We start from the raw sequence: 15,125 nt of genomic DNA on the forward strand, positions 1-15,125 counted from the left end.
AATACTCAATCAGAATTGTCCTGAAAGAATAATAAGCTTATGTGTTTTTACTGTATTTAATACCTCTGTTTTGAACATGTATTACTGCTTGGTCCTGAAATCTTCTCCATCCTCGAACAACTTTATGCTAGTTATTTAAGGTCTATAAATATTGGTAAATAAAAGCCAGGAAAAAGTAGGACTGAAGTCATTTTTATTTAAATATTCTTTTAAATGTTAAAATTCATTACTAATTTTTCTTGGGGCTGGAGTTGTGGCCAGGTGGTAAGTGGTTGCCTGGCACATGTGAGGTTCAATCCTCAGCACCACATAAAAATAAATAAATAAAATTATCATGTCCATATACAACTAAAAAAAAAATTTTTCTAGGTAACTGATCAATGTCCATTTTTGCTTTTATATACTATTTTTATGATATTTGCCTTAATGTTTAATGTGAAAAATAGAAAATACAGAATAATGAGAAGATAATAAAAACTATTGTAAGCTCACCAACCAGAGGAAAGTGCAGTTGAAATTTTGATGATATCCCACTCTGCTAGAATACTGGCGCCAGCTGCTGCACACTGGCAGATTCCTTTGGTGGGTCCTGCCTGTGAGCCCCAGGCCCGGGACATCCTCTACCAGCCAGACAGCCCCCACACACACACACCACGGGACACTTGTGTCCACAGCAGCTGCTACTGAAAATATTTGGAAACTCTGTGAATACATCAAAAACCACAATCAGTATCCTTTGGAAGAGTGTTATGCTGTCTTCATATCAAATGAGAGGAAGATGATACCTGTCTGGAAATAGCAGGCGAGATCTGGAAATGGATCGGTGATCTGGGAAATTTAGAGTGATCTGTGCAGATTGCTACCTGAAGAACTTTGCTTCTGACCGATCTCACATGAAAGACCCCAGTGGGAACTGGAGAGATCCTCCTTCACCCTACCCTTGCATTGAAACTGGAGACTCCAAAATGAACTTGAATGATTTCATCAGCATCGATCCTGAAGTAGGATGGGGCGCTGTCTACAGGCTGTCTAAATTTGTACCTCGGTTTAACAGTAACTACTGAATTTGACATCAGGATGTGGAACTGTGCAGAAATTCTAGGACATGGACAAGCCATTCTTTCATTTAGGACAGCAAACATTATGGTACAGTTGGCTTGGAGTTACATTTTTCTCTTGATTCAATTGAGGGAAAACAGAGTGAGCACAAATATCAGTGAACTGAACAAAACCTTTTTTGGGCTGAGGTTGTAGCTCACTGGTAGAATGTGTGCTTAGCATATGTGAGACTCTGGATTCCATCCCCAGCAACTCAGAAATATAAAATAAAATGCAATCTTTTAAAAAAATATATATCAAGTTGAAACTTGACGTAGCATGTAATTGCTAGGTTATTCCTGTGGCTTATTTGCTAAAACATGTGATGACTTATGTGGGTGATTGCTCTTGTTAAGGTAGAGGTGTGGACTTGGAGCCAGCTCCATTTGTATGTTCTGGGTGTTTCCTGTCTCTCTGGCCACACTAAGCTTCTTGTGGGCAGGGCCATGCCTGTGGCTGTGGAAATCTCTGATGCCCATAGAAGGTGCCCATAAAATATTTCTAGAGACAGTTCTGCTGCCTGGGAAAGGATAATACTGTGAGCTAAATCAGCAGTAATTATTAGTCTTTTTGGACTATGATGTTGTTAAAAAGGTTGAAGTTCTCTTAGGCTGAGTGATATTTTGGCCTATTTGTAAATTGTTTTAAATAAAATAGATTTAAAACTAGTTTTGTTTTGAAGATTTTGTGCTGCTCTTGGTGATCCAAAACGCCTAAGAATGTCTTAATCATAGATGAGAACCATTGCTTTAAAACACATTGATCATGTCTGCCTTCCCGAAGATGTCTTGGAAATGTGGCTTTAATTGTAAAATCCCAAATAAAAATTATTTATAATTACAAAAAAGAAAGAAAGAAAGAAAGAAAAAGAAGAAAGAAGGAAAGAAAGAAAGAAAGAAAGAAAGAAAGAAAGAAAGAAAGAAAGAAAGAAAGAAAGAAATTTTGATGATAGCTTTCCAGAAAGATCTTTTCCAAAAGTCTTCAGGCATATGTTTTCCAGAAAAAAGAATCATACTACAGAGACACACTATAGAGACAAAAGAATCATACTATAGAGACAATATGTATTGTCTATTTTTCTCTCTCTTGCTACCTATATATATATAGACGTATAATACATATATCTCAATATATCATGATCATTTTTGTATCTTTAGATTTGATTCCCATAAATTATTATATACTTATAATAAATATCTGAATGCCATTCAATAATGATACACTGCTGAAAACAGGAAGAAAATTTATTAAATATTGTTGCTGTGGTTGTGGTAATCTCTGAGCCATGATGAGTATAGATCCATAAAATGGGTGGAGTCCCATATATCACTAGTAGCAAACTCACAGAGGGACCCAGGATTCTTACTTTATGAATAATGTTCTCACTTTTTGTTGTTATTGTGGTGGGGATTGATTGAACCCAGAGACGCTTAACCCACTGAGTCACATCCCCAGTCCTTTTTAAAATTTTTATTTGAGACAGGGTCGTGCTAAATTCCTTAGGGCCTCCCTATGTTGCCAAGAGGGTGGCCTTGAACTTGGAATCCTCCTGTCTCAGCCTCCCCAGTTGCTGGGTTATGGGGTGCATCACTGCTCCTAGCATGTTAACCACTTCTTTGAGAGGTGGTTCAGCTTAATTTTGTAAATCCTAGTCAGGTGAGTGAGGACTCTGTGAACCTGGAGCCCCTGTAGAGTGTTTTTCCTCACCTCTAGTAAAATGGGAAATGGAGTGTCTCTCCTCCAAGAGGCTAACTTCCTTCCCAGCTCATTTCCCTCCTTTGCAGGGAACTGCTGCCCCCCAGAGGATAAATGCATAAGTGAAGGTATTTATGAGGGCTATGGCCCCTGGGAAAATGCTTTTTCTTCTTTAATGAGAATATTTCCCTCCTTTCTGTTCTGTGTTCTTGCAGGACTTTTGTGTAATTTCAGTTTACCTAAGAGTTTTCTAATTTCTTTTATTATCTTTCTCTAATTTTTGCCCCTGGAAAGCCCATATGTACCCAGAAAGCTCCAGGACCTCAAAAGCGACTCCAGCCTTTCTGAAATCTTTACTAGTAAAAGCTTTCTATTCCAGGAAAACTAGGGTTGAAATGTCACCAATGACAGAGAATGGGAGACCTCCCTGGAAGAGGTCTTTGAAATACAGTATAACTCAATTTCAGGAGGAAATTAGAAAATAAAGCTCAGTAAAGTGTCACAAATGTAGTTGGGGTATAGGGTTATAGCTCAGTGCTAGAGCACTTGACTAGCATGCCCAAGGCCCTGAGTTCAATCCCCAGTATGCAAATAAATAAATAGAATGCAACTGGGCTTCTATAATTAGAATCAAAAAACCACTACAACTCTATGTGAATCTAAGAGAAATGATCTTAAAGATTATCAAGAAAAGTGGGACATTAAGCCATAAAGCCTGACAGAAGAAGGCAAACACTTTGCTGCCACACTGTCCACAGGTGCCCAGCAGTAAAATTATATTTATGGAAATGCAGCAAATAGATTAAAGTTAGTCTTCAGAAGACTGAGACTTAAAAAGGAGTTTTTACTGGGAAAGATGACTTCAAAGTGGAAAAGTTAAAGTTTACATGAGAGCTTATATTTGACCAAAACAAAATTAAAACTATTATGATATAAAGATAACTCGATTATTAATAAAAAAAATTAAAATGTGTCTTTTATGTTCTAATACATACACTCTCAAAAACATTTTTTAAGATGAAAAAGGAAAAACTTAATTTTCATTGAATGACCTAGTATACCTCTTCAGTTACAAATTAAAGACTGGAGGAAGGCATGATAACATGAAACCAACAATTAGTAAATCATAAAAAGCCAAAGAACGAGGAGCAAGAGAGGGAGAAGAATAAGAAAGGGAGGGAGGGAGGAAGGGAGGGAGAGAGGGGCCTGGGAAGTATTTCAGTGTTAGAGCACCTACCTAGCATGACCAAATCCCTGGTTTTAATCCCCAACACTGCAGAGGGGAAAAAAAAAAAGCAGGAGGGAAGGGCCAGCCAAATGGCCAAGGATTTTGGATAAACTGAATTAAAGTGTTCAGAAATACTGCCCAGGGTAAAGAAGTGAGTAGCATTTCTGGGGAGAGGAGTTGGAGGGGAAGGGAAATGAAGAAGACTTCTCTTTCACAGTGTATCTGTCAGATCAGGAGAGGCGGGCAGCCACCAAAGGAGGCAGATTTTAAAAGGGCTACCGAAGGAGGCTTTACTGAGATATCACTCCGGGGTGGAACTCGTTCAGACTGACTGAGTGTACAGGAGAAGGGTCTGAGGAGCAACCTCGTGGAAGCTTAGCTGGACTGGACTTTTATGGGGTTTACAGCAGGAAGGGAAGGGCTTGGAACAGGAAAAGGTGTTTTTAGGGTCCCTTGTCCCATTGGGGTTGGTCAGGGGAGCTGGCCGAACCCCAGGATTGGCCAGGGGTTCCTGCTGATTGACAGGCATTAGTCCAGAGATCTCGCTGATTGACAGGTGTTTCCACTGGTGCCTGATTGACGTTCCTTTCCCCTGCGGGCTGCTTTGTCCTTTACTGAGATATCACTCCGGGGTGGAACTTGTTCAGACTGACTGAGTGGACAGGAGAAGGGTCTGAGGAAACAAAACTGGAAAAAGACAAGAGGAAGGGGAACTTTGTTCTTCACCCACCTTTGCTCCCAAATTTNTATTGAAAACTATTGACATTTGAAAAAGAGAATATGATGGCCTTTCATTTTATATGATGGCTTTTCATTGCAGGAAGCCTTACATTTTATAACCTGTGCTGTACTTTTGCCTACAGAAACAAGATAAGGCTTTAAACAGCCACACTTGCCTATGAATACATGTGCTGCTGCTATTAAAATTTATTGAGCTCTGGGTTTTTATTTCATTTTAAATATTGTCTGCGCTTTGAAATAAAGAACCAATGATATCAGGAAAAAGTCTCACCTTGTCAACTGACTGCTTCCAGTTTTTTAAAAATTGAACCAAATATCAGATTAACCAAGTTTTACTATACTTACAGAGGCACCTAATGTCCTGCGAGTACATGGGCCGACCCCCAAAGACAGGGACAGAGCCAGCATCTGAGAGTGAGGTCTCTTGACCAGTGGGCAGAATCTTCACGCCTGGCACAATAGCCCCAACCACCTCTGTCAGCAGCTTTGAGTGGAAGGACAAGAAGAAACATGAGATAAATTTTAAATATAGAAGAATGCCATGTTATCATTCTGTTCCTGGGAGAAATAAAATTCAGAGTTGATTAATTGATAGTGGTTTCCTTTCAGCTATACCCATTCTATAGCAAATTCTAGCTGGTCACCAGTGCTGCAGCTCTGCCATGGGAGCTCGCAATCCAATTCTGGAACATTCTCTCTAACCAAGCCGAGACTTCTTAAATGGAATCTCCTTACCACCAAGACTATCATGGGACTTAAATGAAGGATTAGTGGGTTGTGTTTCTACCAATAATCTCAGCTCCCTCTCTCTCGCTCTCTCTCTCTCTGCCTTGCCTTCTTCACCCTTCTCCTGACTTCCAGATAAAAGCTAGAAATACACTTGTTTACTATTTTTATAATTTGGACAGTTAGCAAAAGATTAAAAAAAACTTTTGTATTCATATGAGATCTATCATCTTCTCATTATAACCTCCAAAAAGTTTAAGTAAAATTTGAAATTATATTTCTGATCCAGGTAAAGGAGAAAATAGGAAAAATAACAAAGTAAAACATGATAGAGATTTTATATTTTCTTTAATGAAAACATATATTGAATACCTAGTATAGTCTTCCACTGTGGTAGACCATATACTTTCGTTGTGTAACTTAATCTTTGCAACCCACCATGAGGCCCGATGGTCATCTGTCTTTTATAATGAGGAAATTGCAGTTTGCAGTATCCTGCCCAGGGTCACACAGTTAATAAATGTCAGAGCTGGCATTCAAACTCAGACCTTTTGGACTCCATTATGCTATGTCATCCTGGAGTTTTATTATCAATATTATCATTATAAAAAACACACCAAGATAATCTTCTGACTCTGAAATGGTCGCTATCTCAACCCCTGCCCCTCCCCAAAAAATTGTTATTAAATATCTCATAGCTGATGCTATAATGAGTACTGTTCAGGATAAACCAGGGCTTTGTGGTGAGACAACTCAAGTCCAAAAGCTGGCAATTTAATTACCTTTTCAAAACCACTTCCTAAGAAGAAGAAAAATAAAATTGAAAAGATATAAATCTTTTCCTTCAAAGAGCTTGCAATTCTCTTGGGAAGACAAGACAAAAACTTATGATACAGAGACTTAATCCAAGCCATGATCATTTGTGGAGCAGTAAGCAGACCTGAGCAATGTAAAAAGAAGATTCAAAGAGGTGGAGCGACAAACTTTGAAAGGCAGAATGAAGCCCACTGGGTTTACAGTAAAGTAGGCAGTAAAGTCCCTGTCATAGTTCCTGACATGCTCAAAAAGTATTTAAGACCAATTATCCAGAAGGTTCTGGGTAACATGAGTCAGCATGAGATGAGACTGCTCCAGTTATCTCCAGACTACCACATTTTAACAGATGCATAACTTCTCAGGGATGACGTATAAAGCCTCTAGTTGTCTATGCAACATGAAGTACTGTACTTCTACTTAATGCCTTTAATCTAAACATGAGTTCCCTAGGACCTAGCACCTAACTCTCTTGCTTTTTTAAAAATTTATTTTACAGTGCTGGGGATGGAACCTATATATGCATATATGTGTGCTAGGCAAGCATTCAACTGCTGAGCTACATCCCCAACCCCAACCTCTTCCACTTTTAAAATATCTGCACTCTCCCCATATCAGGAGCCAAAGGCACACCCCAGGTGTATGACCCTGGCTCTGGAACCACATAGCTTCATCCATTTATGCTTCTCTTCAGTGCAGGAATTCCCCTGGTTCAGTCCAACTCATGTTCTCTACAAAGCCTGGGCCTAACTTCTCAAGCAGAAGGCCTTTGCCAGCTTTTTACCTCACCCTTTTTTTCCTGCTAAGCCTGAAATACTTAACTCATAGGAGGATACACACCTGGGGACTCCGTGCCAGCCTTACCCATACTTCCCATCCACTGTATCTGTACCTTGTGGGAGAGGTCCCATCTCTCCGATGCTCCTCTGAGAAGGCTTGAGAGGACCCAGGGGTTACAGTGACAACCCACTCAAACCTTAGTGGTTTTTCCCTGTGGAAGTTTTGAAGATCAGAAAGCAAAATACCATCTCAATGTCTTGCAAAAAATGTTTTTGTTAAAGTATTTAAGGTTGTCCCTCCAGCCTTTACAAGAATCTCCATTTTGAACACCATTCTGTCTTTTGCAAGACTTTGATGGGAAGTATTTCTCTGTATATTCACATTATAAGCAGGACAGTGAGATGGTGAAGAACCAGGGCTCTGTAGTGAGACAACCCAAGTCCCAAAGCTGGCAATTTAATTACCTTCTCAAAGCCCAAGTTTCCTCATCAAAAATATCAGGTTAATAATATACTCACCTCATAGGCATGTTATAATGATTAAAAAGGAGAAATTCTTATAATTGTCATAATGCTTAGCACATGATAAACCCCCTGGGAAATATTTTGTCAGAAAAGGAGATGCGTGTGACACAGCATATGTCCCTTTGTGCCTTTGCAGGTAAACTCAGGATTCAAATGTTGTAATCAACTCATAACAAGTGGTTGGAAATATTTTCTCCCTCACTTCCACTTCCTTAGGTTCTTAATCTTGGCCACACATTAGAATAACCCAGGAAGCTCCAGGTTGTCTGTGTTCAAAGCTCTGGGAATAGTTCTGGATATCAGTAATTTTGAACTATTGCTCACTTAGTTCTAATGAATCCAGGTGTGAAGCTAATGGTTTAGGCCCTCCCTATTTTCTTTAAATCTAATTATTGAGTTTTATATTGTTCTACTTTATCAGCACTTTCATATTTTGGAAGAAATAGGAAGGAAGGTTATGAAACTCATGAAAAATGGATGGAGGGCTGGGGTTGTGGCTCAGTGGCAGAGCACTTGCACCACGTAAAAATAAACAAACAAAATAAAGGTGTTGAAAAAAAATGTTTTTAAATGGATGGAAGGATGGGTGGATGGGTGGGTGACTACTGTATGCATTAGGATTATCGCAATAAGAATAGCAGGTATAAGATGGATATAAATGGCATTTCAAAGATATATAATAAAAACAAACAGAAACAAAAATAAAAGAATTATTGAGTCTGAAGAATGAAGGACAGTAATGAATAAATCTAAGTGACAATTTTTCTAGTGTAGGTGCCTTAAGAGAATGGTAAGACCATTAACACAATCGAGGAAACTGAGAGTTAGTTGATCTGTGCTTTCTGGTAACTCATAAAGAAACATACCAGGGCTGGGATTGTAGCTCAGCTGGCAGAGCATTTGCCTTGCATGTGTGAGGCACTGGGTTAGATCCTCAGCACCACAAAAAAATAAATAAATAAAATAAAGGTATTGTGATTGTCTACAACTAAAAAAAAATATTTAAAAGAAAGAAAGAAAGAAAGAAACATACCAACCTGCTGGGTGTGGTGGCACATGCCTACAGTCCTAGGCACTTGGGAGGCTGAGTCAGGAGGATCACAAGTCCAAGGCCAGTCTGGACGCCTTAGCCAAGCCCTGACTCAAAAAGTAAAAAGGACTGAGGATGCAACTGAGTGGTAAAGTGCCCAGGGGTTCAATCCCCTGTTACCACCCCACCCCCGCAAAAAAAAAGAAAAGGAAAAGAAACACCTACCACATTTTAACAGCTGACTAAAGTCAATATGCAAATTAAATGGAAAACACTATTACTTCCCAGTTCAAATTGATCAGAGCCAAATGGTCAGGGTCATTTCATTTACTTTGATATTTGTGACACTTGTCACACAAACAGGATAGTGTCATTAGGCACTCTTGGACTAAGCTTATAGAAAATGTGGGAAATGTCAATTACATATCATATCAAAAAGAACAGAAAGTAATTATTCTCTGAAAGTCATCATAACTTCGGTTTCTACTACTGAATAAGAAATGACCCTAGCAAAAGTTTTGGTTCTAGCAACTGCCATTCTGTCTTCTCTAATGCAGCAATTACAGATGGCACCGTCTCTAGTGGCATTTAATATTCCCATTAGAAATGGATGGAATGGTAGTTCTTGAGGGAAAAATAGTGCCAGCTTCTTATCAAGTACTATTTACTGGCTGGGTGATATTACACTGTGCCTACTTGCCTAAGCAGGAATTAAGTTTTCAAGAAGCCCCTTTACTATCTGTTTCTAAGTTAGAATTACCCAAAGGAGAAGTGTGTGAGAAATTTGTAAGACGGTATGAAGCAGTGGCCATTGTTCTCTGAGTGTCACCAGGCAAGATGCAGGGAGAGATGGCTGACAGATCAAGGGATTGCAGCCTGTCTTCTCTTTCCTGCTTTGCAGCCGCTCTCCCTGTTGCCCACCAGCCTGGCCTATTGCCACACTAGACCCACCAGGGGCAAGAGCCTTCCACAGATTTCTTTACTAGCTCCCCCTGCCCAGTCCTTCTGGCAGATGGCTGTGCATGTCCAGGTTTGATTTGTCCAACATCACAATGCTTTCAGAAGACTGATTAGTAACTTCACTCTAATCCTTTAACTTCCCTTTTCTGCGCTTCACTTTTTTAGTTCCTCCTTTCTGGGGAGAAGAGATATTGCCAGAAGAGGGTCTGGAGGAGTTCCAAGGGAGAGGGAGAAACCCAACGCAGGACCAGCAGGGTCCTTAGCTTGTGTGATGGAAAAGAATTCTGCAAGTGTCACTCAGAGGCATAGACAGAAGTTTATTTAGGAAAGCACCTACATGTTCTAGGGAGATTGTGGGCTATTGAGAGAGAGAGAGAGAGAGAGAGAGAGAGAGAGAGAGAGAGAGAGAGATGTTTTGGGAGCTCCCAGCTCTTTNTATATATATATATATATATATATATATTTACTTACTCATTTATAGCCGGTATCTCACTCAGGCCCAGGCTGGCCTTAAACTTGTGATCCTTCTGCCTCTACCCCTTCAGTTGCTGGAATCACAGGCATGTGCCATAGTGCCCAACCACAAGGTTTTGATGGGAAAAAAAAAAATCTGTGAATGATCTATTTAATGAAAAGGTTGGAATTCCATTCCTGGGTCTATTATCAAAAGCAATGGTTCCTAAGTGCGCTCCTCAGACCAGTAGCCTCAGCATTATCTAGGAACTTGTTAGACATTCAAATTCCAAGCCATCCATGTTTTAATAGAATTGGGTAGTTTTGAAGCCTGGAGTTTAAGAATCTCTGATTAAAAGAATTGTTTTGATGACTAAAGAGAAATAAAGAGAAAGAAGGAGAGACTAAAGAGAAAGGAGGGGCTGGAGGTGTGGCTCAGTGAGAGAGAACCCCAGTATGTGCAAACCCTGGGTTTTACCCCAGCTCTTCAGGAGAAAGGAAAATCCTCAAGATGGCAATCAGCCTGTGAGTTAACAGGAAGATCTTGTTTCAGAGCTTACTTGTTTGCTTCTTTAAAAAACTTTAGATTGTGCTTTGTTTCTCCTAAGTACAAGCTTACCTTTGTGATTCAAGGTTTAACCTTGACTTATCTGTCTTTGACCAGAGTGAAATGGTTCCAAAGACCAAGAAACAATTCTAATAGAGCTCCCATATTGAAAACCTCCTCTGCCAGAAGCCAATTGATCACTGTCCTATTAGGAAAAAAGTACAGTATAGGCAATTCTCTCTTTGCATGTTTTTTTTTAATTTGTTTTAATTAGTTACACATGACAGTACAATGATCTTGACATATCATACATTTGAATCAGATGAGATATAATTTCTCATTTTTCTGAGTGTACAGGTTGCAGAATCACATTGGTCTTGCAGTCACATATATAACCACAGCAATAATAATGTCTATTTTATTCTGCTGTCCTTCCATTCCCCCTGCATGGTTCTTAAATGCACAGATTTCAGTTAAGATAATCTAGTTAAAAATAACACCAGTCCCCAACATCATTCTGTGACATGGTGCAAATTTCAGTTACTGTGTAAAATTGTTGTCAAAAACTGAGTCCTTGTGAAAGACCCAAGCAACCTCATTTTACTTGGGATCTCATTTTGCTCTGAAACTTAACCACTGATCTACTGCAGTCCTAAAGTCAGGAAATACCACAGAAAGCTCTGCAGAACACAGATGGTGATTGCCTAAAATAGGCCAAGATATCGAAATATCTGAAATTCCAGATGGCCCCCACCTAGATGTGGTGACCAGAAGCCCTGCAGCTTGGCACGTATGCCCCTTGCGACACCCTCATGGTTTAAACCAATCATTTTTAAGTGAACTAACCAATAATCCTTTCCAGATTCTTTACTGCCACTTGATATGCTAATCATGTTTTAGAGTTGTTATTTGATTTTCCCACGGAATGTGATGATTTGCTAAGAGATGCTATGATGTATGTGAAGTCCCTGCCTTCCCCAAAGAGTGTATAAAACTGCTGCAAACCCTGGGCTTGGGGCCTCTCAGCATCACCAGTTGCTGTGTGTGCACAGGGGACTGAGCTAGCTCGCAATAAACGCCTCTTTGCTGCTTACATTGATGTTGATCTCTGGTGGTCTTTTGGGGGTCCCAAATTCGAGCATAACTCTTGTTCCCAATGCCAATCCAGTAATGAGGACATGGTTTTGAGAAAAAAAAAAAAAGCTTGTAACAGTGGTCCACTATATTCTTTGAATATAACCCTTGCTGCTTTGCCACGGCAACTTATTTTTAAAATGGACATGTTTCTTTCTCTTCCTCTCTCCTGCTCCTCCCTAATCTCTTCCCCCTACCTAATCTCAGGAGAAACAGGGTTACCTTTCTTCCCCAACCTTGACAAGAGTTCATTGTCCTTGAGTAAACACCCACCATATGAAGGAAGTAATCCAGACTTTGGGGATGGTACCAGAAGATCTCAGAAATATCTCCCAAATTAACAAGTGAGTTACAACTCCAACAGAGAACACATGGAATGTAGCCTTTGAATCACCTGTATAAAAGCCCCCTGTTCCTGCTGGTGGTCAGAATCACAGCCTCTGGGACAGGAGTCCCCTGTGTTTCTCCTTGCTAGTGAAAGGAAAGTGAGGAACGAGAGACAGGTAAGCAAGAAATGAAAGACGGAGACCAGGCAGAGATCCACACAAGAGCTTATTTGTCAGAGCTGACAACTAAAGGCCAACTCTCTATAGGAGAGAGAGGCAAAACAGGCTTGGGTTCTGGGACTTTTAGAGGAGAAGCTCAGGAATCAGAGCCTGGTGGGTCCTAATGTGGGTGGTGAAGGGTAGGGTTGGTGGGCCTTTCTCAGAAAGGCCCTTGGGCGGGAAAGTGAAACTTTTTCCTTAAAATGGCGGCTGTCATTTAAGATGGCCGCCTAGATGCTAAGCAAGGACCTTACAGATAGCAAAGCAATAAAATTCTTGCCAAAAGCTTGGTCCTTGTCCCTGATGACAATCCGATAATGAGGACATGGTTTTGAGAAAAAGGAAAAAAGAAGGTTTAATTGAAACCCTGTCTCAAAATAAAAAATGAAAAGGACTGTGGATTTGGCTTAGTGTTAAAGCTTCCCTGGGTTCAGTCCCCAATACCAAAATAATAATAATAATAATAATAATAATAGGTGGGAGAGGCAGGAGGGTTAGAGTAAAAGAGATGACAAAGACAGAGGCATAGTAATGTGGCCTCCAGAAGGAACAACGCTCTGCTGACTGCTTCATTTACAGTTTTATGGGACCAATTTCTATGTTTGATCTGTACAACTGTAGGTTGTTGTTTTTAGGCACCAAGTTAGTGGTAGTTGCAGCAGTGATAGAATACTAATGCAAGCATGAAGGCATTGGGCTTCACGTATGGGGGATCCAAAGGTGAATCAAACTGAATCCCTCGTCTTGAGATGTGTACACTGTGGTTGAAGAGATGAAATACATATTCTAAACTATAAACTAGTACATATGTGTAACACCATGGCTATGGGAGTCCAAGGAAGAACTTACTTTATTTCTGGGGTAATCAGGGAGGGCATAGTGGAGGAGGAGTGTCGTGAGGGGGCAAAATTTCGACCTGTGCAGTTGAGGGGAGAAATAAAGAATGTCCACGTGCTGCTTCTGCCCCTTTGAATGCTTTCTTCACTCAAATTACTCAATACAGTTTCACTCTATAGGTTCGTAATCAAGAAAACGACAATCCTTAATGCTAGGCACTGCAATAGACATAATCAATTCACAGCAAACAATTCTAGATTAATTAACCCACAGCAAACAATTCTAGATTAATTCTAAGCACTGCAAAATACACTTAATCATGATAGGCTAATGACAGGCATTTCCTCTGCTTGCTAAGTTCAGAAGTCTTAAGCCTTAGGCTTTAAGTCCAGCAGATGCACACTCACTCAGACCGCAGTGACCAGGTCAGGAACCAAGGCAGGCTTTTCCTGGCGTGGAGTAAACGACCGTATGAGGAGGGGGTCATAGGGAGGAGTCGCGGCTCTCATCAGGGTCCAGATGAGGCTGTAGAGTTTGAGAGCGGTAAGGCTCACGCAGAGGCTCAGGAACAACAACAAGTGATGGAATGACAGGTCCTCTCAGGCTCTCCACTAGAATGCATCCTTGTTTCAGCTGGCTGAATCCCTGTTCATTTGCTCTATCATTTAAACTAAATTTGGGTTTTTTTTGACTCCCCCTTTCAATGCTTATCAATTACCACTGGATTTCTCAATGGCATCATTTACCCTGAGGTCAGAAACATCTGGTCTGGTGGTTCCACCCTGATCTTCTCATCTTTCCCTCTTATCAGAGGAGGACAGCTTGGTAGGGCTTCACACTCTTTATCAAGGTGAGGAGAAGTAACTTGTTTGAGGCCCTTGGGGAGGGATCTGTGGATGTGCCTGCTGAAACTGCAGGTTAAAGTTTAAGCTGGTGGTTTTAAAATGGAGTTGCTTAGGCTCAGGCCTAAGGCTATCCTAACAAGGAGGTTTTTGAGCTTCTCTTAAAAGGGTGATTTTTTTTTTTTGTAATATTTATTTTTTAGTTGTAGTTGAACACAATACCTTTATTTTATTTATTTTTATGTAGTGCTGAGGATTGAACCCAGGACCTTGAATGTGCTAGACGAGCACTCCACCGCCGAGCCACAATCCAGCCCCTTAAGAGAGTAAGTTTTAAGAGAGAAAAGGAATGAGACAAGTGACACACTTTTACAAATTAAATCACATGACAAATTATTTTAAATAAGTTTTTTATTAGTTATTTGTTAAAGGAAACACACTACCCCTGTAATAAAAAACGATTACACATTAACATATCCTTTATACTAAGCAAGATATGTTTAGATTTGCCTGAATGTAAAGAATGACACCCTAGGGATGGGGTTGTCACTCAGTGGTGGAGCACTTGCCTAGCATGTGTGAGGCACTGGGTTTGATTCTCAGCACCACATATAAATAAATAAAATAAAGATCCATTAACCACTAAAAAATATTTTTTAAAAAAGAATGACATCTAGTAATGATTATCTTAAAAATTATAAGTGTAATATATATTTATAGTACTATATATATAGTATGTATACATTTATATACTATATATATAGTTTATATATATATATAAATTGAACAGTACTTGCCAGTAAAAAGTAGATTTTTCCCCTCTTCCATTTGTACTCCCTTTAAATAAAGATATTTAGAGGATATTTTTGTTGTAGAAAAGTTTAAAATAACTTTATATAATACATGGTTCCTATGTGTATATCTATCCATTTTAAACCACAGATAGAATATTATTAACAATAATTTCTTGAGCTAGATTTTTTTTTCTTTTTTGAGGTGCTAGGGATTGAACTCAGGTCCTTGGGTACACTGGGCAAGTGATCTATCACTGATCTTCATCTCAATCCTTAACTAGCTTTTTTTTTTTTTTTTTTTAAACATATACTTTTATTTTATTTATTTATTTTTATATGGTGCTGAGGATCGAACCTAGGGCCTCACACATTCTAGGC

General features: G+C 39.6%; 1 protein-coding gene across 3 annotated transcripts in view; it reads left to right on the forward strand.

The window, feature by feature from the left end:
* The window catches only part of Kng1 (kininogen 1), a 36,705-nt gene extending 28,844 nt beyond the window's left edge, over positions 1 to 7,861 (forward strand). For 2 of the 3 annotated variants that reach the window (XM_048804037.1, XM_048804039.1), the window contains one exon: positions 7,742 to 7,861. In XM_048804037.1, coding sequence (XP_048659994.1) covers positions 7,742 to 7,846 — 105 coding nt within the window. In that variant the 3' untranslated portion in view covers positions 7,847 to 7,861. Of the gene's footprint in view, positions 1 to 5,109; positions 5,351 to 7,741 lie in introns of those variants that run through there. The other variant, XM_015499966.2, reaches the window with a different exon arrangement.
* The last annotated feature ends 7,264 nt before the right edge of the window (positions 7,862 to 15,125 follow it).

The sequence above is a fragment of the Marmota marmota genome, unplaced genomic scaffold (assembly GCF_001458135.2).
Source record: "Marmota marmota marmota unplaced genomic scaffold, marMar, whole genome shotgun sequence".
Lineage (NCBI taxonomy): Eukaryota > Metazoa > Chordata > Mammalia > Rodentia > Sciuridae > Marmota > Marmota marmota.